This window comes from Mustelus asterias, chromosome 18 (assembly GCF_964213995.1).
Source record: "Mustelus asterias chromosome 18, sMusAst1.hap1.1, whole genome shotgun sequence".
Classification (NCBI taxonomy): Eukaryota; Metazoa; Chordata; class Chondrichthyes; order Carcharhiniformes; family Triakidae; genus Mustelus; species Mustelus asterias.
The window spans coordinates 24,460,230-24,484,742 of NC_135818.1; the positions used below are offsets into that span (position 1 = coordinate 24,460,230).

Consider the following 24,513-nt stretch of genomic DNA (forward strand, 5'->3'; position numbering starts at 1 on the left):
AAGATTCTATTTTAAAATATGAATTATTTTCTTACAAAAGGAACAGAAAATTAGAATTGAGAATGGTACATCTTATTTGAAAGTATCTACTATCAACATCAGAAATGGTTAACTGAAGAGAAAAGCTTCCTCAACATTGCCTGAATTCGTGCCTTAGTGAAATTTTCCACTTCTCACACCAGACATCTTCAGTCTGAAAATGCATTGGCAAATTCAATTTAACTAAATCACTCAGGATAAAAATCAAAGATTTCCTTTTCGAACCGACGTAAATACCTGCTTTCTACATTTTTCAACTTTGTCTTTCTCTTCGCTGGTGAGAAACCTGCCCATCTTCTTCTGCCACTGAAGAACCCATTCATAGATTATCACAAAATTTCCTGTCAATTCTTCCAAGGCATTGTAGACTGACCGGCTCAACTGCTCGCTCTCACCTGTCACAAGATGAACAAGTAATTTTCCTCCCAGCTAATTTAACACCGTACCAATCAATAGCAGAACTAAGGTTCAGCAACTGAATGGTTCAGACAGATGCTGAGCAAATACAAAAAAATCAGTTAGAAATGTTCCTCACCGACAAGCTTTCCCCTGTGTACCGTAAACCCTCCAGTTGATCCCATACTGAAATGTATAAGCTTGTGTGGCTGGGGACTGTCCTCATTGCTACACAGAGAAAGTTGCCGTTCTCGCCTGTAAATGGAAAAATATTTTCAATTACAATGTTTATTACCAATGGCATTGTTGTTTAAATCAATCAGTTTTGTAGAGCACATTGGTACTGTTGCAGGGCAGAAGTGCATGTTGGGCAGGATTTTCCAACCGCGCGCGTTCCAAGGCTGGAAATTCTCACCCGAGCTCAACGGACCTTTAAATGGTCCGCCGAATTTTCTGTCTCGCCCGCTCCGGTTCCCACAGCGGGCAGGGTGAGAAATTTTCAGCCGACAATTTCAATTACCAAGGAAACAAACTAAATTAAGTAGTGGGCCTGGTGTAGAAACCTGGCACTTACTATGGGCTATATTCAGCAGGCATCATTTGGACACATTGGGGTACAAACTAGCATGAATTTTGCACACTTCTTGGGACTAAAATGGGCACGGCATACATCAATTTTTGGACGTGAGGCCTTGCATCAATTTGCATAGTGCCAAATTAAATTCCATCTGTACAAAAATATCATTATCATTATTTTTAGGCATACCTGCCAAATACCTGGAAACAGTGTTGGATCAAATTAAATATGCAAAGGGATCATGCTGAGTTTGAGGACCCTTCTGTGAAGTATGCAAATAAACCGGGTTGAAAATGTGTTATGCAAGTTCCAACTATATTTTCCATATCTAAAACTGTCTTAGGAGTCCACTGGTGGCTGAAAAAATGGTGGAGAATGTTTTTTTTAATTTCCACTTCTGTAGAACATGAAGGAGTGTTCCTCACACTGAGTTTACTGTTTGATTCACAGCTGGAAAAGTATTTGCTATTTTTGATATGTGGTATGAATAGAAGTTTGTTTTTATACTAGATTAACCAATTGAGATTTACAGGGTTTGAATGGCTTCATGAATGGGAGGCTTTTTTCACCACCATGTATGTAGAGTGAGATCTCTTAGATTTTTAGAGGCTTATTTTATTTAATCTCCACATGGCTCCTGAGGTCTGCCCATGGTGAATCCTGGGTTGAGTTGGCATGCAGCCAAGGAAGAGGCATGGGAAATGAGCAGCGATTGATGGGGGGTATAAGGGGTAAGGCAATATAACCTAACTATTCATATTACAACGGGGACAAAGTCCCAGCGAACTGAAGCGGATCACCTCAACATTCTCCCGCTTTTGTGGTCTAAATTTTGCAAGCCTGACTCCTTCTTGCACCTGCTGCTACCCTTGCAACCACTCCCAACCCTCTTGAAAAAAAAACTGCGCGAGACCAATCAGTTTAAACCGAGGCAGGTCTGCCAAATCGGGAAACTTCCTAACTCAAATTGCATGTCTCAGTAGCGAAAATCCAGCCCAGTTTATGGAATTACACTGAATTCCTTTACTTATGAACTCCTGATTTAATTCATTGTTCAAGAATGCCATGTGCCACAGAAACTTGCTTCATTCAGGAACTGAACCCCAAATTGGAAAATTGCCAATGTTACTCCATTATTTAAGATGGGCAGGATAGATAAACAAGGAGATTTAATTCTAGAGACGACTGTTGTAGGGATATGAACTTTGAGGGACGACATATGGAATCGTAAAGAATTAGTCACGTCCAGCTAACTCAGGTGGATTTTTTGAAGTGGTCACCAATATGGTAGTTCAGAGGGTTTATAGATGTTATCTAAATTAATGCTATCTATATGAACTTCCAGAAGGCATTTGGTAAGATTCCACACAAAAGATCATTAGGGAAAATGAAAGTAGATACAACTGGAAGAACCTTATGAATTGGGTTGTGAATTCATTGGGAGGTATGAGGCAGAGAATAGCTAAAATGGGAATGTATTCAAATTGGTGGGATTTGATTAGTGCCCCCAGAGATTTGTATTGGAGGCTCGGGGGCTACTTAAGCTTTATTGCAACCACGGGTTTTGCATAACTAACATCTTCTGTCCGAACAAACCATGCAACAAGACGTCCTGGAGGTATCCAAGATTAGGGCATTGGCGCAAACTGTATCTGATCATCACCAGACAATTCTCAGAACATCATTCTCACCACAGCATTGACAATGATACAGATCATTCCCTGGTGTGCACTAGAGGAGGATGCAACTCTTGAAGCTTTTTCATTCAAAACAAGACTGCCGTCCTCTCTCAGCACTACTGCCTATAAAAGAACAAAGAACAAAGAACAATACAGCACAGGAAACGGGCCCTTCGGCCCTCCAAGCCTGTGCCACTCCTTGGTCCAACTAGACCAATCGTTTGTATCCCTCCATTCCCAGGCTGCTCATGTGACTATCCAGGTAAGTCTTAAACGATGTCAGCGTGCCTGCTGTTGAATAACTGTTGAATAACTGTTGAATAAAGTTCAACAGTTCCACAACTCGATTGAACAGGCACTCTCCAACATTCCCCACAGAGTGTAGAAGCAAAATGAAACATAATTCAAGACACTATCTATAATACTGCACAATCGACATATGGGAAGCAAGAGCGGAAGTGCTGGCTGGTTCAAGGCTAACATCACTGTGATGGAACCTGTATTTGAAGCTAAGGGTCTGCTCTCATAAACTACGAGAGACCTGTGTGAGAAAACTATGAGTGCACTAAGAACTGCTTGAAGTAAAATGCATCAGACTGCTTAGTGGTGCACCAATGACTACTGGTTACAAATATCCAGATGTATTTTGACACAGGGAATGTCTAGGACATGTATGAAGGAATCTAAAAGGCAACAGGTTAATCAGCAGAGGAAACGATGCCAATGGAAACAAAAGCAGGGGGGTCATCAACATCTGCAATAAATAATTAGAGATGGGTGCTATGGTATCTTGAGTTGCACTCTTGGGAGAACACTGTCACTGAGGAAGCTCTGGACACCATAGAAAGCCTGCCCATCATGGCAGAGCTGGGTATCGAACCAATAGTGGAGGAGCAAGTCGTCTACTCACTTGCCATGGCCAATGATCCAGGGGCTGAGGCTACACCACCTGAACTCATCAAGCACAAGAAACCAGCCCTCCTGCAGCATCTGCATGAATTTCTGTTTCTGCTGGAGGGAGGGCATGATGTATATATTGTGATCCAGTACAAGACAAGGGCGACAGCAACAATTGCAACAACTATAGAGTCATCTATCTCCCTGCTGGGAAAAATATGTGCTCATATTGCCCTGATCAGAGTACCAATCCTTACCGAACGCATCTACCCCAAATCCCACTGTGATTCCAAACTGGAAGATCTGCAACTGAAATGATCTTCTCATTCCAACAGCTGCAAGATAAATGGTGTGAACAAAGGGGCTCATATATTGCCTTCATCAATCTCACCAAGGCAATGAACCATGTGAGCAGAATCAGTATATTTAAGGTAAGGTCAGCTATGATGTGACAACATTGGAACCCTTTGAGACTTGCAGTTGAGTCAAAACAGCGTTGTATTCTGTCACCAACCATTCTTCTCTTTAATGTTGTCATATGGTTTCAACTTCTCTACAGAGAGGGTCTAATTGGGTACCAGAACTGTTGGAAAGCTTTGCTTGCCTGAAATCAAAAACAAAGATGTGCCAAGTCCCCATCAGAGAGTTACTCTTTGTTGATGATACCACACTAACATTCCATACTGAGGAACACCTATAACAGCAAATGGACAGACTTTCTCACATCTATGGAATTTGGTTTGACCATCAGCATCAGGACGACAAATACCATGGTCGAGAATGTTGCCATACTGCAATCTAAGAGCTTTGATAATGTGACATTTCACATGTCTAGGCTCCACAACATTCAGCGATCTGTCACGTGATGCTGAAATCAACATCACAAAAGCAGCAGCTTTATGTCTAAACTGAGTAAGAGAATGTGGAATGAGAGCAAACTATCCAAAATATCAGCCCAATTCCTTACCTGCACTAAATCCCATCACCACTCTCTCCAAGCTTCAGCTTGTATTCCATTAGGTCCAATTAAAAGTTCTTGTTCATACATTTCTCCATGGCCTTACTAAGTAATTTCCTCCCAACCCACATCTGCAAACATCATCCACCCCCATCAGTGAACTCCATTACGTCCCACCATTCTTCTGCCCTACCATCTGTGGTTACTTGTTCCTGTGTTACACTCCTGTCCTTTAGAATTTCCTACCCAGCTCCCTGTGTCCCTGTTACCTGTCTCCCAGTTACAATTACCTCCCTAAATCACCCTCTCGACAGGACGTCGTTTCTAATCCTGTGCTATATTTTTCTTTGTTCTTTATAATCTAGTGACTCAAAAGGCAAGAGTGATCCCAATTGAGTCCAGCTGATACTTAACATAAAACTTTGTCCAAAGCTGAAAGGATAGAGAAAATGGAATCATCAAGTTGATCCTACAGAGAGATTCTAATTCTTCAATACTGACATCCTTCAAATGCAGAGGAAAACCACACAATCTTTAAATTTGACTGAATATCAATAATAGGCCATATTGAAAGTGCCTCAAATTGGGAAGCCAGGTTGGTAAACTATTTAAGCTTCAATTCAACTAGGTTCAACCTGTGTTTGACACCCATGCTCCTGTTGCTTAAATTCTGCTACAAATTCCATACTTTGAGCGGCCGTTGGAATTTGTTCGACGTCGGTTGTTCCCTCCCTTTTTGTAATCGACTTGGTCCGCTGCATTTTCATTTGAGCTGTGGGGAGACTGCTCGTTTAAAGCAGGAATTCTGGAAGGATTTCCTGGAATGGTCACTTGTGCACTTTCCCGACGCTCCTGAGGGGAAGAGTAAAAGTAGAAGGTTAAACAGTGCGCACACGCATACGCACACGCCTCACCTCTGTTGTTAACTCCAATAATTGCATGTGGAGAAAGAATAAGTCTGACGCTTGTCTTTTACCTTGAGCAGGTTCATTCTCATAACAACTCAGCAACCTCTTTCTATTCCCTCTACCCAACTGTTTCAGCTGTGTCTATTTATGCTCTTAAGTATATAACCAATTAAACTAAACAAACTAAGGGACAAATCAAAAGTGCTGCCCCTTAAAGGGGTACTGCATCCAACAAAAACAAATCACAATGGAAATTCAAAACATCAAACCAAAATGTAATTAAAGAGGTCAATAAAACACCACAGCCTACCAGACACGGAAGGCCCCAATGTGTGTCTATTTATAGGTGAGCCAATGCTCATCACCTGTCTTTAACAATGCAATTGGCTTGACAATGTAATTGCCAAAGGATGCAATTACTGATACATTGACACTGGCTCTTTTGCCAGGCACATTCTGATTCAACGCATCAGTGTTCAGACAATGACAACAAAGTCTCCACTAGAGTTATCACTTTTAAAATGGGTTGATAGTAGTTATCAATTGTCTGATTGCTTCATAAAAAGAGGGGAGTTACCTTAAACACTGGAAACATTTTCACCTGACTTACTCAATCAAAACTTTTCGTGATATTGAATACCTCTATTTATTCTCTCTTTAATAGTCTCTGTTCCAAGGAGAACAATCGCAGTTTCTCTCATCCCTCCACATCACTGAAATCCTTTTATTACTGTTACCACTCTTGTATGTGGCCAAACAGGCCACCTAAAATGGCGATTTGTGAAGCACTCTAGGACAATTGGGCAAGAACTAAAACAGCAGGCTGCAGCCTAAAAGACAGAGATAAACAGGCTGCAACTCAGACAACTGAATACACAGGATATGGGCCATCTCCAGGACAAAAGGGACTTTCTGGTCAAACTGGGTTGTTTACCAGTCATAGGGACGCCATAACCCCTTATTTGGGAGGGAGGTGTGTGTCCTACCTGCCCCCAGCACCTACAGACATGGCCGTTGGAGACACACCCAGAGATTGGCGTGGCAGCACCCGATTGGATTTTATCTATCAGGGTGATCAAGTCCTGATCGATTGATTGGCAATGGCCAAAAGGGGCGTAAAACCCAATGGGGTATAAAGGGTGCTGTGCAACCAAGAATCTCTCTCTCTGACCCCACGAACGAGCTACAACAACGGTGACCGTCACCAGCAACGACCAGCACGAGGAGAGCCACCACACCCGAGAAGGAAGGAAGACCAGAGCCAGAGTGCCAGACCAGACCAAAGGACCAGACTACGCAGAGGACTAGAGAGACCAGCGCACAGATAAAGGTCAATATCTGCTTGGGTACTTGCCAGTCACGCAAAGTTAAGTCAAGGTCTAGTATTGGACTTGAACTGTAAGATAACTTATTGTTGGTTGGGTGGGTGATTATTTATTGTGTGTTTTAAATAAATATTGGTTGTACTAACAAGAAGTCTATTCGCAGTTCTTTGTCCGTCATATAAGGGTTGAAACGGACTGTACGGCAGGCACAACATGTAAATCTCCCTGCAACCTCTCCAAGGCCTGGACATCTTTGGGCACAATACTGTAGCTGAGGCTTAAGCAGCAATTTTAGTGAGCATAACTTCCTTGCCTTCAAACTCTATATCTCGATTTATAAAGCCAAGGATTTTGTTAACATGTAAACCTCAAATTCATGTTATTCCTGCAACCCCTTTAACATTTATTTATCAGTTAATTCATACTGTTTCTCCTCATTCTTCCTTCCAAATTGCATTGCTTCTCATGCTTGTGTTAAATTTCATCGGTCATCTGTTCACTTATTTCACAAGTTTGTCCACATTCTCCTGAAATCAGCTGCTATCTTTCTCACTGTTTACCACATTTCCACATTTTGTGTCATCTGCAAACTTTGAGATTCTCCCTTATATATCCAAGTTCAGGTCATCAGTATATAACAAAATGAGCCGTGGCCCTAATACCAACCCAAGGGACACTGTTGTGTATCTCCATTCAGGTATAAAACCTTTCACTAGTCTCTACTTTAGCCTCAGTCAATCTCATATCCACGCTGCCACTGCTCTTTTATTCCCGTATGGTTTTTGTTTGGCTAACAAATCTATTTTGTGCAACTTTTATCAAGTGCCATTTTAAAGTCCATATAAACAACATCAATCACACTACCATCATCAACCTTACTTCTTCAGGAAACTTAATCAAGAACTCAATCAACTTTCTCATCTACCCCTCATGAATCAGAATCTTGAAGAGATATACCCCTACGTACCTGCTTGGCCAACTGGTTTAGTTTCTTTGCATCTCTTTTCTCCTCTTCAAGTCTCTGTATTTCTTCGAGGATTTGACGTTGCTTCAAAAAAAATTAGTTTAACAATATTATTATTTTTAATATTATAAAATTATCATGGTGGGATTTTACAGCCTCGCTCGAGCAAGACTGGAAATTCCCGTCCGAAGTCCATGGACATTTCCGTTGTCTGCCCCTTGCCTGCTCTGATTCCATGGCATGCGGGGCAACATGAGTCTGCAAGAGAATAAACAGGGAGGTCTTTAAAAGGCAAAATACTACGGATCCTGGAAATTAAAATATGAAAAGAAAATGCTGGAAACACTCAGCAGGTCAAGCAGTATCTATGGAAATGGAAGCAGAGTTAGCATTCCAGGTCAATGACCCTTTTGTCAGAACTGGAAAGTATTTGCTTAAAGGTTGCTATACCTGTAATAAAGCATAGAAAACAAAAGGAAGTTATACTGAACTATCATAAATCACTAGTTCGACCTTAGCTAAGCATTTTTGTTCAATTCTGGACACTACACCTTTGGAAGGACGTTCAAGTCTTGGATAAAGTGCAGAGAAGATGTACCAGAATGGTACCACGAATGCAGGGTTCCAGGTATGTAGAGAGACTGGAGAAGCTGGGATTGTCCTTATTAGAACAGCACAGCTAAGGAGAGATTTAATAGAGGTGTTCAAAAATTATGAGGGACTTTAATGGAGTAAATTTAAAAAAACAGTTTCCACTGACAGAAGGAGAGGTACAAGTGAATTTAAAGTGAATGACAAAACAGCCATGGGATAAGGGTCAAGCTGGAATACTTTGTCTGAGAAGGTGCTGAAAGTAGATCTGACCGTAACTTTGAAAAGGGAATTGCATTTCTACTTTTAAAAAAAGGTGGGGGGGGGGAACAGGAGGGGAGTGGGACCACATGGGAGTTCTTTCAGAAAGCCAGCATAGGCAAAATGAATTTAAGGGGCCGAATTTTACCATCTCACCCCCCACAGGAATTGTAGCGTGAGGGACAGGGACCATCCAAAGGTCCATTGACCTCGGATGGGATCTTCCAACTTTGGGGCGAGCATGGCCAGAAAATCCTGCCCAAGGTCTTTGGGTTTCAGGTGCATCCCTGCAGAAAGAGATTGTCAGCTCTATAGACAAGCAAATAAAAAGTCTTGACAATGCATCCCTGTCTTGCCTGTGTAGAGTTTCAGAAGTTGGTTTGGAAATTCTTTAGTTTCCATGTGTGTCAGATACTCAGCTGACCAAAAATTAAAAGTCAGCCTAAATGTTTAAAACTTAAATCAATCAGGAGTTTTATTGTGCAGAATAATTTTTACATTTAATGTGACTGAACAGGAGAAAGCAGGAGGAGGTAGTTGAGGACACACTGGTTCAATTCCTAGCAAATTATAAACGAGAATAAATCATTCCAGCCCATCAATCTTACGCCTTTCTATTGTATAAACTGCACAATCAGTGACTCTCCTCATAGAAGAGAGAAATATGCATTAAATAAGGCAAGGACTCTCTAAAAGCCAAAGGAAGCTGATCAAAAGTTGTTGCAGAGTGCAGACTGTAGCTCAGCTGGAAACAGAATGCTGCAGAATATTGGATTATATTAGTGCATATCCTTATACCTTCCTACCTCATTGCTAACCAGTGCTCATCAAACTCCTTAAGGGTTTCATTACTCTGGATGGGGCCTGTTTTATGCATCCACTACTTGTGACTTTAATGTCACAAATATTTTCATTTCTATTTGCCTATTCTAGCATCTTGGTTAAAATCCAAACCATCCAAACATTTACATATAAGACAAAGTGCTGAAGATCCTGAAGTATAAACAGAAAATGCTGGGAATTCTCAGCAGGTCAGGCAACACCTATTGTGAGAGAAACAGGAGTTAACGTTTCAGATCCGTGACATTTCATCAGACTGGAAAAAGTTAAAGAGAAATAACAGGTCTTAAGGAAGTATACAAGAATGATTAAATGACAAAAGGAATGATGGTGTCCAGGAAAAAAGTGAGACAATAAAATAAACAGAAGATGGATCTGGAAGAGTTGAAAATGAATCATTACTAGCAACCCCTGTCCAAAAGAAATGACGATGTGGAGATGCCGTCAAGATGTCAAGAAATGACAGCAGTTATAATCTGAAATTCTCAAACTCAGTGTTGAGTCCAGAAGGCTGTAAAGTGCCGGCTTTCAATGTGCTTCATCGGATTCAGAGCGCGGCAGAGAAAATAAATGACAAGCAACCAAAAGTTCAGGGTTTCACTTGCCAGCTGAATCGAGTTAAACAATAACCCAATCTGCACTTGGCCCGCTCAATATAAAGAAGACCATATCATGAGCAGCAAACATGGTATACCAAGATGAAAGAAATACAAATAACTCACTGCTTCAGGTGGTAGTAGTATTTGGGGCTATGAATGATGGGAAGCACGACAGTGGAGGAGGAGGTGTTGCACCTCCTACACTTGCATGAAAGGTGCTGTGAGATGAGGAGGGGAGGGGGGGGTGGAAATGTGGTCCAGATTGTCACGGAGAGAACGGTACCTGGGGAATGTTGAAAGGAAAGAGTTTTATCTTACTTGTTGATGGAGGAAAGTTTTAAATACCTGGGCCACAAATTTTTAAAGCCTGTTTCCTGTCTGAGATATTCAGCTCTATGGACAGAACTTTAAGCTTTGAAGGTAGTCTAGGCACCTATAAATAATTTGCATTTATATCATACCTGTAACAATAAACACACTCGGTTGTTTCACCAGATAGAAATAAAGAATATGCTTTGCAGGTTGTACGATACTAGAGCTGAATGAGAAATATCCTTCTTCCTTTTCTATGTAAACAGTTATGGTCTCCTTCGTCCTTATGATAAATATGAGTGGCATCACTGCTGGGAGATGGGCATGTGACCTCAGTCTCAATAGGCGAGGTTAGATTGCAGAGAGGACACGTCATTCTCCTCCTCTATATTATGTTTTGTTCCTTCTATTTTGAGGAGAAAGGCTCCTGGCTATAGCTATGGAAGGTATGGTGGCAGAGTCCAACAAGACTTCATATTCAGCCAGGAAAACACCCTGAGAGCTAATGGTTTAGAATTGTCTCTTTTGTGAGTTGGAATAGTTCTTGTGTGCTCCTTTTATTTTAGGTTCAACAGGCGAGTCTTACTGTGCTCACCCCAGTCCAACGCCGGCATCTCCACCTCATGGCCACAACAAAGGAAGTAGAGACTCAGACTCTCTCCTCTGCACTGGATTGGAAGGGAAATAGGGTGCTTAAAACAGAGGATATTAATTAGGCATTTAAAAGCTTTCATGTCCAGATCAGTCTGGAGATGCATTAATGCATATGAAACAAGTTTTCTTCTTTTGAACTTCCGGCAATTTCTGAAGACCAAAGGTCGACCTAAAATGCTCCCATTTCTAAAGGAGATGTATTAGCTGCATTGAGGGATCTTCAGTCTGGTAAGGCCCTGAGACCTGATGGTTTTGAAAGTGAATTTCATACGGAATTCAAAGACATGCTAATAGAACCTCTGACTGGCGTGTATAACCATTCATTTGAAGCAGGACAGATAACTCAGTTGTTTAGAGAAGCAAATACCTATTTAATTTTGAAGGTAGAATGTGCATCCTATAAAATCAGTCTCATTTTTAAATATAGATTTGAAATTACTATCTAAAATACTGGTGCTGCATCTAGAAAAAATCTTCCCTTGATTATCCAGGGTGATCAGTCTGGGTTTATAAGAGGTTGAAACTCATGTAACAATGTCAAGAGATTATTAAATATCATTCAAGTTTCTCAAAAACAAGTAATAGACAGATTGGTGATTTCACTGGATGCAGAGAAAGCATTTGATAGGATGGAATGGAACTATTTATTCTACATGTTCATGAAATTTGAGCTGGGATGAGGGGGGGGGCGGGGGGGGGTGGATACAAGCAACTGCTTTATAAAAACCCACTTGCAACAGTTCTCAACAATAATAATTACAGATCTAATAATTTTAGTCTTCAAGCCTTCAACCAGGCAGTGCTGCTCGCTATCCCTGTTGTTGTTTGCAATGGCTATCGAGCCGTTAGTTGAGGCAATTATACATAACCCTTCAGTCTTTGGCCTGGCTAGTAGCGGAAAGCAGCGTAAGATTACGGTATATGCTGAAGATGTGTTACTTTTTCTGTCTAGTTGGAGATCTCTGTTTGTGCTTTATTGACATTGAGGGTTGGTTTGGTTCCTTCTAAGGTTATGAAGTAAATTTTACAAAGTCTCAGGCCTTGCCATTGGAAAGGCTTAGGGGAAGACATTCTCTCCTTGCTCCCTTCCTCTTCAGATGGTCCCCTTCAGGGTTTACCTGTTTGGGTATTTCTATTACCCCCTCACTCTCACCCCCATACACTCAGTTGTATAGGGCAAACCTTAATCCTTATATGCCCTCCTTACATGGATGGAGCGCAACTCTCCAGCACTCTACATTTCTACAGCCTCTTATATGTACCCCACTTTCTTTGCGGCATCCGCAGCCCTGTCTTCAGCTGCTTAGATCCTTAACTCTGGAGTTCCCTCTTTAAACATCGCTGCATCTCCACCTATTTATCCTCATTCAAAATATATTAAAGCTATTTCTTTGTCCTAATAGCACCTTCTTTAGCTCAATGTAATTTTTTGATACAATGTTCCTCTGCAGTGTCTTAGGCTGTTTTATGATGTGAAGGGTACTTTATAAAGGCGCAGAGTTTTTATTGAGTTCCAGAGAATAGGGAAGAAGACTTTAACCAAGGCTGTAGAGTAGGTTGAAATGAACGATCAAAGAGGTACAATTAAAACAGGAAATGGTAAAACAGTGAGCAGATCAGACAACATCTATGAAGAAAGACAGAGATAATGCTTCAGCTCGACGACCTTCCATCAAAATGAGAAACTGGTACAGATAAACACCCTGTAAGGAGAAGCAGAGTCAAAAAAAGGAGGCACAGAGAACAGGAGATAAATAAATGACATAAGTGATAATGATGCAATAAAAGAATATAATAATGAGAAATTAATAGAAATAAAAGATGTAATCAGAGCCGAGAGGTCTTGTACATTGTTACAGCAGAGTTGTACAGAGGAAGCGAAGGATAGAAAAGATCTAAAAGCATCTGTGACCTCACCATAGTGACTGACGACTTTAAAACAGACATTTAAATTTGCCAGTGGTCATCTCAAACAATCACATTATAAGATTTCACATTTTAAAACTTGTACTGCAACAAACTATAATTAATTGAACATTAGTAGGCAACTAATTCACCAAATTACAGAACAGGTATACCCCTCTTTCAATTTAATACCACAGAAAACCCCATGCCACATTACTCTCTATAGACGCACAGTCTTACGCTTATAGCCCAACTCCTCTCAGCATTGGCAGGTTTCTTTCTCTTGGCTTCAGCAAGGTGAATCTACCAGTGTCCGTTTAACAAACCTTTCTTCATACAACCCTGAGCATAATCAAATGGACTCCCCAATCTAAAGTTCCAACTGGTGATTCCATGGTCTCTTACTTTTCACAATCCACGTTTTCTCAAACCTGGTTTCCATTCTCACCAGCTCTTCACTTAGTGATTAACCCAAAATCAGTCCCTCCCTTCTGCTTGTTAAAGCTCATATCTGACTTTGAATACATTTTGACCTGCGCCCCAGTCTCCATGGCAACCAGGTCACAAGGATTTGTCACCATGAAGAATTCAGTACAATTTCACACTACTTCCACCATTCCAAAACATTCTATCCTACCTTAAACTAAAAGGCACTGTTTAAACATAACCATCTTATAAATTCTAGCACTCATAACATCTGTGAGCATGGTGAAATAAAGAGACGGGGTCAACACCAGGGATGTGTCCAGTCTGCCACCTGGGAAATCCCCATTTCGCCACCTCACAATTTTCCTCTACCTGAGGTACACCCATCCTACATTACTAACACCTGCAGTTGTGTTTAATGTCTGAAATTATTAAACTCAATGCTAAGGTCAGAGGGTTGTAAAATGACTGGTAGGAAGTTGAGCTGTTGTACTTAATCTTAAACTGATTTTTAATAGAACAATGGAGGAGGCTAAGATCAGAAATCTGGATAACAGCAGGACAAATAATTAAAGTGGCAAACAGCCAGAAGCCCAGATTTGTATTTCTGGGAGAGTAGATATCAATGGAAATTCTGTTCTTTGAGCTGGTGCTAGAGAAGTAGAAGGAGGGAAGGGAAGAAATAAACATACATAAAAGAGTTTGGGATATTAGGGGCAGTTCACTGGATTTTGAGGGGGGGGTGTTTTGAAAGAGGGAGAAGTCATGGGAACATAACCTATAGTTTTTTGGGAGGAGAAGTGGGTATGAAATACACCCACTGTCCATCCTCTACCCTTTCCCAGCCATGATCATAATGAATGGCGGAGCAGGTTCGAAGAGTTGAATGGCCTCCTCATGCTTCTATTTTCTATACCTATAACTCAACCAAAGCAGTATAGAATTTATTTTCCCAAATAGTCAGTCAACTGGAAACTCTATCCAGTACATAAAATTACAAAACAACAAGTCACTTTGGCTTACCCAGTCCTTGCCACTGTTTACTCTCCACTTAAACAAATAGTCTAATCATCTTTCCCCTTCATCCGCATTTCCATTAACTTCCCAAACAATCTTAACTTTAATATTGATATAGTTTCGACCTGGAAGTGCATTCCACAACTCAGAGCCCTGCAGAATGTTCAGATCAAGAGCTTCAAGGTGAAGTCCTCAATGTTTATGCATTAAAGTTATCAAGTAATCCATTTCATTTAAAGCAATCTCAAGATAAATCACCGTGCATGGACCAGTCCTGTTGAAAACAGCCTCAAACCATGAATGGAACTGGATCCAGAATAGACTACTGGATATTGCACCCGTCGCCATGGAACATTCCACCCATAAACAGTCACACCTTTGTGTGTTTTAAACACATAACTCAAGCCGCAATAAGAATATAAGATCATACCAGAAGCACAAGCTGGGTTCCAAATAACACTAATTTTTGAATATTCTTTTTATTGCCTTGTAAATTTATTAGATGGTAAATTCTGTGACCAACTGACACCCAAGCTGAACTTAAGAGGATCTGTTGGAATTCAGCCAGGTTCCTGCCCCTGGCTGCTCTCCAGCAAGTTGGAAAATGAGCAAATATGTGGATATCAGGTGAAGATATAATCTAGCTTGACTGAAATTTGGCACAATGACCTGCAAGCTGCCCTGAAAAATTTAAAGTTTCATTATTAGTGTCACAAGTAGGCTTACATTAACACTGCAATGAAGTTACTGTGAAAATCCCCTAGTCATCTGTTCAGGTACACTGAGGGAGAATTTAGCATGGCCAATGCACCTAATCAGCACGTCTTTCGGAAGAATGGCCACTTGGGTGAAGGCTACCGTGTGCCTATGGAAGCTGCTAACAACATGAGTCAGCAGAATCAGGAAAGAAAATAAAGCACTGGGCAGGAACTAACGTGCAATTATCACAGCAATGGAAAAGTACTAAAAGGAGGATGAGAAGATAAAGAAATAGATCATGCATCACATACCACTTTTTCATCATGTCTCTTTTTCTGTTCTATCCTGCGCTGCTCCTCCTGTGCTAGCCGCTGCTTCTGTTCCTGTTGGTTCTTCAACATTTCCTCGTAGAAGGACTTGGAGGGAGGGATGTTATTTTCACTGAGAAATGTCTGCACATGATCCGCCAAGACGAATATCATCACCTACCACAAGGAACACCATAACACAGCATGAGGAGGGATAATTCATCCCTCAGGAAGGACATTTGAGATGCACCAGCTATTCTGAGAAACACAGCACTTAAAAAAGAATTATGTCCAAACAGGCCAAATGTATCAATGTCCACCGGATGTCTGGTTATGTCCCTTGGTATGCTGAGGTCTTCAAAATACTCTGGGGTTTAAAATACTAATAAACATTAATTCGAACAGAGTGGATTAACTAAGGAAAAGAATCACAGGCTGCCTAATACATATTTTACGGAGGTACTGTCTACTACAATCAGAAGTTAATCGCTGTACAATTACAATCGCTTTCTGAAAAGTGCATTTGCAAATGTTGGGCGCAGGCAAAATAAGATTCATCTCTTCCACGATAAGACAGCAGCTGAGGGAATTTAAATTAAATTAGATAAATATTGAATAAAAAATCTAGTCCCAGTAATGGTGACCATGAAATTGCAGGATTGTCATAAAAACCCATCTGGTTCACTAACGTTCTGTTGGGAAAGAAATCTGCCATCCTCACCCAGTCTGACCTACAAATGACACTAGACCCACAGCAATGTGGTTGACTTCTGACTACTGTCTTAAATGGCCTAAGAAGCCACTCAGTTGTATCAATATGTTACAAAAACGTTGAAGAATAAAACTGGACAGAGCACCCACCATCAACCAAGGCACTGGAATTGAGAAAGGCACATTCCTCCCAGTCAAACTTTACTAATATCCAGGACCTGTGCCAAAATTAGAAGAGCTCTCACACAGGCTTGTTTAGCAAAAGTCCGAACTAGTCAAACTCATTGAATCATTTACATTACTGCTAATTCCCAGACTACTCCATCATCAGCCCTGGGTATGTCCTGTCCCATGAGAAAAAGAGACTCACCAGAGATGGCAGCACAGTGGTATACAGTCAAAAGAGAGTGACCATGGGAGTCCTTTACATTGACTCCAGATTCCTTATGGCATCAAGTCAAACATCAGGGAGGAAACCTGCTGTTGATTACTATCTAACACCCTCACAACTGAGCACTAATCGACCATGTTGAACACCACTTGGAAGAAGCACTAAGATTAGCTGGGGAAAGAATGTACCCTGAGTGGGGACTTCAATGCCAATCAGCAAGAGTGGCTTAATAGTACCATGACTGGCCAATCTGGCCAAGTCCTGAAGCACATCTCTGCTTGATTGGGTCTGCAGCAGGTGGTGAGAGAACCAACAAGAGGGAAAAGCCTACTTGATCTTATCCTAGCCTGTTGCAGATGAATCTATCCATGACACATTAGTTGAAGTGCACCACACGGTACGGTAGCACAGTGGTTAGCACTGCTGCTTCACAGCTCCAGGGACCTGGGTTCGATTCCCGGCTTGGGTCACTGTCTGTGTGGAGTTTGCACATTCTCCTCGTGTCTGCGTGGGTTTCCTCCGGGTGCTCCTGTTTCCTCCCACAGTCCAAAGATGTGCGGGTTAGGTTGATTGGCCATGCTAAAATTGCCCCTTAGTGTCCTGAGATGCGTAGGTTAGAGGGATTAGCGGGTAAATATGTAGGGATAAGAGGGTAGGGCCTGGGTGGGATTGTGGTCGGTGCAGACTCGATGGGCCGAATGGCCTCTTTCTGCACTGTAGGGATTCTATGATTCACACAATCCTTATGGAAAAACACTTTCCCATCTTCACACTGAAGATACCCTCCACCATGCTGAGTAGTACTACTACCATACTAAATGGGACAGGTTCAGAACAGATCTAGCAGCTCAAAACTAGGCAGCCATGAGGCACTATGAGCTATCAGCAGGAGTAGAAACATGTTCAACCACAATATGTAAACTCACGGCCCAACATATTTATCACTCTATGAGGATTCAAAATAAACTGGGAAATTTGCCCCCAAAATGACACCTGTAGCCCATCAAAAAGTAAAGACAGGGCAACAAATTCAAGAATGTTAGCCCCCATCTTACAGCATGGCTCCTCTGATTCACGTATGGAGAATTGAAATTGCAGGCACAGGGAGCAGGAAAATAACATGCAGCTTCATTGAAGGAGCAGTGAGCAAGCGTGGGTGACAGGATCCATGAGGAACTATTCCTCCAATCACAGATCCTGTCTCTCCCCTGTTATTGCTCCAGCTTCTCCAAAAAACAGGTTCCCTATCTCCTGACCTTGCTGCTCCTCCAGAGACAGCAGATACGATTGGAAGAACAGCAAGGTCAGGAGGTAGGGAACCAGGCATTGGAGGAGCTGGAGCAATTATCTTAGACGACGACCCGCTGGGCTCAAAACAGTCCACATTTTCTGGGATGTGATAACCAGTTTGAGTCAAACTTTTAATATCCTCCAGGACTGGGAGGAGATGTGGTGGGAAAAAAACTGAAAAAAAAGATGGAAATGATCAGAAATCCAGAAAGGAGACCAAGTGCAGGCCAAGGGGAAGCTGTATTAAGAACAGGGGCAGCAACCAGCAGAGAGATGGTCTGTCACATTTTGATTGTGTGATGGTGGGTGGTGATGGGGACTGGAGAGGCAATGAGAAGAGAGAAGTTTTATTAACTTAACTTACGCCTGTCGGATTCTGTTTCATTGCATCAAATAGTTAGAATTTTAGTTGAATCTAATTATTATTGTAAATTGCACAAGCCATGTGTTGCAATTACTTTGCAAATAAGTTTTGAATCTAGCATTCACACATGGTTAACATACTATTTTGACCTGATTAATCCTTAGCTTGAGTTTGGATGAGCTACCATATGTTGCAGCAGCTTTACAGTTGGTATTTATGCTAACTTGTCTATCTAAAGAAGGAAACTCTTAAAAAAAAACGCAAATACAGAAGATAATGTTACTACCTGACTGCAACGCCTAATAAAGCAGTTAGTGAAAACCTCCCACAAATCAAAAGGTAATCATCGAGAGAATCTCAAGAGCCCTGGAAAAAAATATTTTGATCCCACTAAGCTGGTGGTTTTTCCATGCAACTTCTGCCTTTCTGTCTACATGGTAAAGGTTGTTGAGTTTGGAAGGCATTGTCAAAGGAGTCTTTCTTTGACTTCTTTGACAATGCCTTCAAAGGAGGTTTTGAAGGCATTCAAAACTTTATCATCAACCCAGGAGATCAGCTCTGGGATTAAGGAGTGTAGAAGAGTGTGCCAGGAGTAGCACCAGGCATACCTAAATATGAGGTGCCAATCTAATGAAGCTACAATATGGGACTACATTCACGCTAAACAGCAGAAGTAGCATGTTTTAGATAGAACTAAGCGACCCCATAACTAGTAGATCAGATCAAAGCTCCGCAGTCCTGCACATCCCGGATGGTAATGGTCAATTAAACAACTAATGGGAGGAGGCAGCTTCACAGTCATTCCTATCCTCAATGCTGATGGGGTCCAGCAGGTCAGTTCAAAAGACAAGCCTGACGCAGTTGCAACTATCTTCAGCCAGAAGTGCCAAGTGACTGATCCGTCGCAGCCTTCTCCTGAGGGCCTGAGCATCACCCCAAGTGATATCAAGAAATGGCTGAGTGTACTGGCTACAACAACAGTCATTGGTCTAACAACATCATAGCTATAGTGCTGAAGTCTTGTGCTCCAGAATTGGCTGCGCTCTGAGCCAAGCTGTTCAAGAACAATTACAACACTGGCATCTACCTGACATTGTGGAAAATTGCAAACATACGCCATGTCCACAAAAGACAGGACAAATCCAACTGGATCAGTTAGTGCGCCAGTTGCCTTCATGCAATCATCAGTAAAGTGTCAGAAGGTGTCATCGACAGTGGTATTATGCCACACTTACTCAGCAAAACCTGCTAACCAAAGCTCAGTCTAAATTCCACCAGGACCATTGGGCTCCTGACTGCATTACAGCCTTTGTCCAAACATGGACAAATTGAAGTCAGTATAAATCAGGGGAAAATTCTCAACTTGTTGGAATCATACCTAGCACAAAGCTGTGTTTGCTGATTAGATCCCCATCCACTCCAGCCACAGTGACAGCAATGTGTGTCATCTACAAAATGCAATGCAGAAACTCACCAAGGCTCCTTTGACAATGCCTTCCAAACTCAACAACCTCTACCATGTAGACACAAAGGCAAAAGTTGCATGGAAAAACCACCAGCTGCAAGTTCCCCTCCTGGGCACACCATCATCCTGAATTGGAACTAAATCTGTTCCTTTAGTGTTGTTGGATCAAAATACTGGAACTTGCTCCATAACAGCACTTTGGATGTACCTACACTACATGGACTGTGACAGTCCAAAGCGGCAGCTTATCACCATCTTATTATGGGAGTAGGGATCTTAATTAACAGTTAATAAATGTAGGCCTCATCAGCAACACGCATGTGCCATGAATTGATGAAATATTAAGTGGCCTGCTACACCCTGCTTCCCCAATTTGGCCTCTCTATGCTACTAAGGTTAACGCAGCAGGAGGGTAACTTTTTCCGGGGACACTTATTTTTAGGGATCTGCTGTTAATATTCGCAGAGTGGAGGCTTTAGGCTAGCATTTCCTAACAGTAAAAAGGTTGGACTCTCACAGGTTTAAAAGACAAATGAACACACTACTTAAAACTAGCAGATACGATAGTGACTTTTAAGGGGCGTCTTGACAAATACATGAATAGGAATGGAATAGAGGAATATGGTCCCTGGCACAGGGTAGGGAGTTTTTAGTTCAGTCGGGCAGCATGGTCGGTGCAGGCTTGGAGGGCCGAAGAGCCTGTTCCTGTGCTGTAATGTTATTTGTTCTCTTCGTTCTTTGTACATCTCTGAATAATACTGAAACTGGCACATACATCATCATTTAACACTGCTCCACAGTTAACTATGAAAGGATAGACTGCTGATAAATTAGAGTGTGCTCGCATTCAGCAGCAGTTACATGTTACCACATTGCTGGCCCTTGATGAGCTTCTACACAAGTTAACTCGTTCTTGATGACGTAATTCATTGCAGTCCCAATTTGCTATGCAATGGAGTAGCAGATTGAAGGTTTGCATCAATGGCAAGTTACCACTATGTATATTGAAGCAAAGCCCTTAGGCTCTCAAATAGGGCAAAAATAATATAGTGCAGGTGAGGGTTCAAACAACTGGAATACAATGTGCATAATATAAAAGGCAAACCTCATACCATGATATTGGGTTCAAGTTACGTCAGCCTCTAAGCATTTCCTTACCTCTCCACAATGTTGTTTCGCTAGCTTCACCAGCTCTGCATGCAACTGGTTGCGTTTCTCATTCGACAGGCCTTTCACAGTCTTCAGCTCGATGTTTGGAGGTCTGTGGGAGTGATAGTGAAAGTCAATAGTGAAAGTTGCATAGCAAGCTGGCTTCTGCTTTAGCCAGCAACACTGCATTTCACCAACTCACTGCCTAGCATGCCACAGACACACGTTAAAGGAATGTCGCTGCTACTGGGCTTGTCATTTTATAATGTTTTTCTCACCAGTTGCATTCCCTTCCCCTTAACCAAAGACATTAATTGTTTACAGGAGTATGTTCAATGACAGGGCACTCAACACTCTGCTGCTACATTGCTGAAGCAGCTAATCCTCAGGTTTGAGCCATTAAACCACTCAATACATTTGACCAAATCCATCTGTGACCAGGCATTCACACACCCTTAACCTCAGCAGGGGAGCCCCATAGAAATTTGTTCTCAGCTCCAATTGTTGTCACCCGAAGAACGGGGCTTCGGGATTAAGCGGGCGTGGGGCAGTTTGAGCGCATCAATTACTTGGTATGTCTGGCTCAGCTTTGCACTAAAAAAACCTGCTGATCCATCAGGGGTTGGACTCAATAGGCAACACTGTCAGAAAATGTAAAATGAAAGAAAAATATTAATAATAGAGTAAAATACTGGCAATAACCCTGACCGTCATTAAGATTTAAAAATAGACAGTCATGTTACAGTATTTGGGTCTATCACATTCAGTCAAGACTAGTATTCTTTGAAATGTGAAGGTGGTAACCCATTCCAAACTTTGTTCAAATTACCCAAACTTCCTCACAACCATGACTCGGCCCAACTTCCAAACACAGGCTTTGTGCTTTTCAGATTAGGCAGGGTTAAAATATGGGCGAAACTCAGTGGGACAAACAGGCAAAGTGGGAAGAAGAATGGCTGAGAGGAGTGTGAAGAAGGGCGAGAGAGATGCAGAATACAGTGAAAGGGAATTGGGCAGCAGCCAGCATGCTGACCAAGTGGGAAAGCTGCAATAAGTGGGAGTTGTTGGAACAGAACTAGACCACTCAGTCCCTCGAGCCCATTTTACCATACAGTTAAATCATAGCTGATCCGTTCCTTAAATCCATTTAACCATCTTTGATGTATATCCCTCTATATTCTCAAAGAAAAATCTGCCTTTCTCCAAAACATTTCAATTGACTATCCAGTCTTTTGGGAAGCAAGTTCCGGATTTTCATTATTTTGTGTGAAAAGATCCGAGTGTCAAATGTCTTTGCTCTGATTTTAACATTGTGCCTCATTGTTCTGTAGTCACCCACTACCTAGTCTTATCCTTTTAGAATTTTAAACACTTCAATTAGGTCACCCATCAATCCAGGTCACATAATTTGACCATTTAACTTGACTCCTGGATTAATTATGGTGGATCTACGCCCCTTCGGGACCAATTCATCCTTCCAGAGACACAATGCCCAAAACAAAAAACAGTATGCCAGGTGGCACTAATGGAAAACAGCAGGCGGTTGAACTGTTCAAAGTTGCAACAGTCTTGTGTAGAGAGAATTCACAAAGTGGTTTGATTGTTGGACAGGTTATTTGGACTGTTAGTGTACATGGTTTGATACACAGCTGCATTTTTCTAGTCACAGGTGTGGAGACAGCTTAGGGAGAAATCAGGAAGGGAACTGCAATCTCTAGCGTACCAATGTAAAAGGACCATTAACATCATTGTTCACTTGTTTATTTATACTTCTTATGGGCAAGAACTTCCATGAGAGGATTGTGGCTCGTTATTCCTAGCGCAAGAGCAACAAATTAAGGCAGAGCTAGAGAGATTCTTGATTAATAAGGCGGGAGTGAAAGATTATCAGGGGTAGGCAGGAATGTAGAGTGGAGGTTACAATCAGATCAGCTATAATCTTATTAAATGGTGGAACAGGTTTGAGGGGCTGAGTGGCCTACTCCTGCTCCTAGTTCGTATGTACATATGTAAATTCTGTGAACAAACTGGAACTTGCGTCTTTTGCAAACTGCATCTCATCTTGAAGATCGATTAAAGGGAAAACACAACTCCACCCAGAAGGTCCTCTGTTTGTAAAGCGTGTCCAAGCAGCAGCTTACTGGAAAGATATTCAGAGGCACTTAAAAGCTTTTGCAATGTTTTGGTGTCTTTCTATCTCTGCACCCCTGAAGTATCTGCAGATTGGTGCTTACCTGGTTATGTGTTATTCTCTGTCTGCTGACATGATGAGAAAACATGGAGGGCATTTACCAGAGATTGCTGAACTGTAATTGCATTAACCCATTCACAACACAGGCATTAAGATTTCAACGGGTTCTTAGAAGACTCGGCCTGCTGAAAGATTACGCTCTTTAACTGTGAACATGAAAGGTGTTCAGGGAAAGGAATTAAATTGTCAAATTGTAACAGCTCTCTCTGAACTGGCATCAGATTCCAATTTTCTTCAGAGGAGAACAACTTTATTCGAGAGATTACTGCAAACATAACCCCCCCCCCCCCCCAACCCTCAAATTGTCCCCAAAAAACACAAAAGAAAATTGGATGCCCAAGTAATAGAATTGCCTTTTATCTCAGAAAAGATTTTGAGATGGTTGACAGAGCAAGGGGTATGGAAACCAGTTTCACTTTCCACTAGTTGGACAGCTACCTGCAACTGGCTTGTACTACACTACTGCTTCACTTTGCTTCTGTTTTTCCACCAAGCTTAACTTATATCAAGGGAGCTCTGTCTATATTCTCCATTATGTACACCACATACACTGATTGTAGTCATAGTATCCTGACTAAAGTCAGGTTCATGTCTAAATTCAGCACGGTAATGTAGCCTATCATTACTTAAACAAAATTAGTTTTATAAATTACAAACATTACTTAAGTCCATCGCACACCAATGGTCTCTATAAATAAGTAAAATATTAACTTTGGCAGTGATGCTAGGTACTATGATGCTTTAAGTTGTAATAATTTATAACTTTCTCACTGATGCAAAGTCACCTTTGAGATAGTCTCACATCAGTGGGATTTTGCACAGAGCACAGTTATAGCTGCCATTTTATCTCCTAATTGTATTTAAAGCCAGTTTGGTTCCATTATAAGAGCCCTAACTGCCATGATTTTGGGCAGTTCATAGCAGACATGCATCAAAAGCATAATGTATAACTATGGACAGGGACAGTCAGATGTGCGAAATCAAAATGGTGCATTAGGGAATCTTTGCCCTCAGATTCAGATTATGAGACAATTTATTGGGTAAGGGAAATGGAATCTCACTACAGGTTTGCAATACCTCACCCAGGAATGCTCTAAACCCCTCACCTTTACCAACTCGCAAGTTCACCAATGTCAATAAAAGCCTGGACAGCTCCAACAAAACCTGCCAGGAGCACTTGGACTCAGATTTTAAGCACAAAGTTTGTCATCTTAAATTTAGCTGTTTTATTAAGTGTTTTATTTTAAGGGTTCGATTCCCGGCTTGGGTCACTGTCTGTATGGAGTTTGCACATTCTCCTTGTGTCTGCGTGGGTTTCCTCCCACAGTCCAAAGATGTGCGGGTTAGGTTGATTGGCCATGCTAAAATTGCCCTTAATGTCCTGGGATGCATAGGTTAGAGGGATTAGTGGGTAAATATGTAGGGATATGGGGGTAGGGCCTGGGTGGGATTGTGGTCGGTGCAGACTTGATGGGCCGAATGGCCTCTTTCTGTGCCGTAGGGTTTCTAAGATTTTATGATCTCTCCAACCTTCTAA

The 24,513-nt window shown here is 41.6% G+C and overlaps 1 protein-coding gene across 3 annotated transcripts in view; it reads right to left on the bottom strand.

Moving 5' to 3' along the window:
• eif2ak4 (eukaryotic translation initiation factor 2 alpha kinase 4) overlaps positions 1 to 24,513 on the bottom strand; it is a 111,869-nt gene that overhangs the window by 82,319 nt on the left and 5,037 nt on the right. For all 3 annotated transcript variants that reach the window (XM_078233557.1, XM_078233555.1, XM_078233556.1), the window contains exons 3-8: positions 20,735 to 20,837; positions 15,359 to 15,532; positions 7,747 to 7,827; positions 5,235 to 5,398; positions 575 to 690; positions 277 to 434 (exon numbers count right to left, since the gene is read on the bottom strand). In XM_078233557.1, the coding sequence (XP_078089683.1) occupies positions 277 to 434; positions 575 to 690; positions 5,235 to 5,398; positions 7,747 to 7,827; positions 15,359 to 15,532; positions 20,735 to 20,837 (796 nt within the window). The remainder of the gene's footprint in view (positions 1 to 276; positions 435 to 574; positions 691 to 5,234; positions 5,399 to 7,746; positions 7,828 to 15,358; positions 15,533 to 20,734; positions 20,838 to 24,513) is intronic.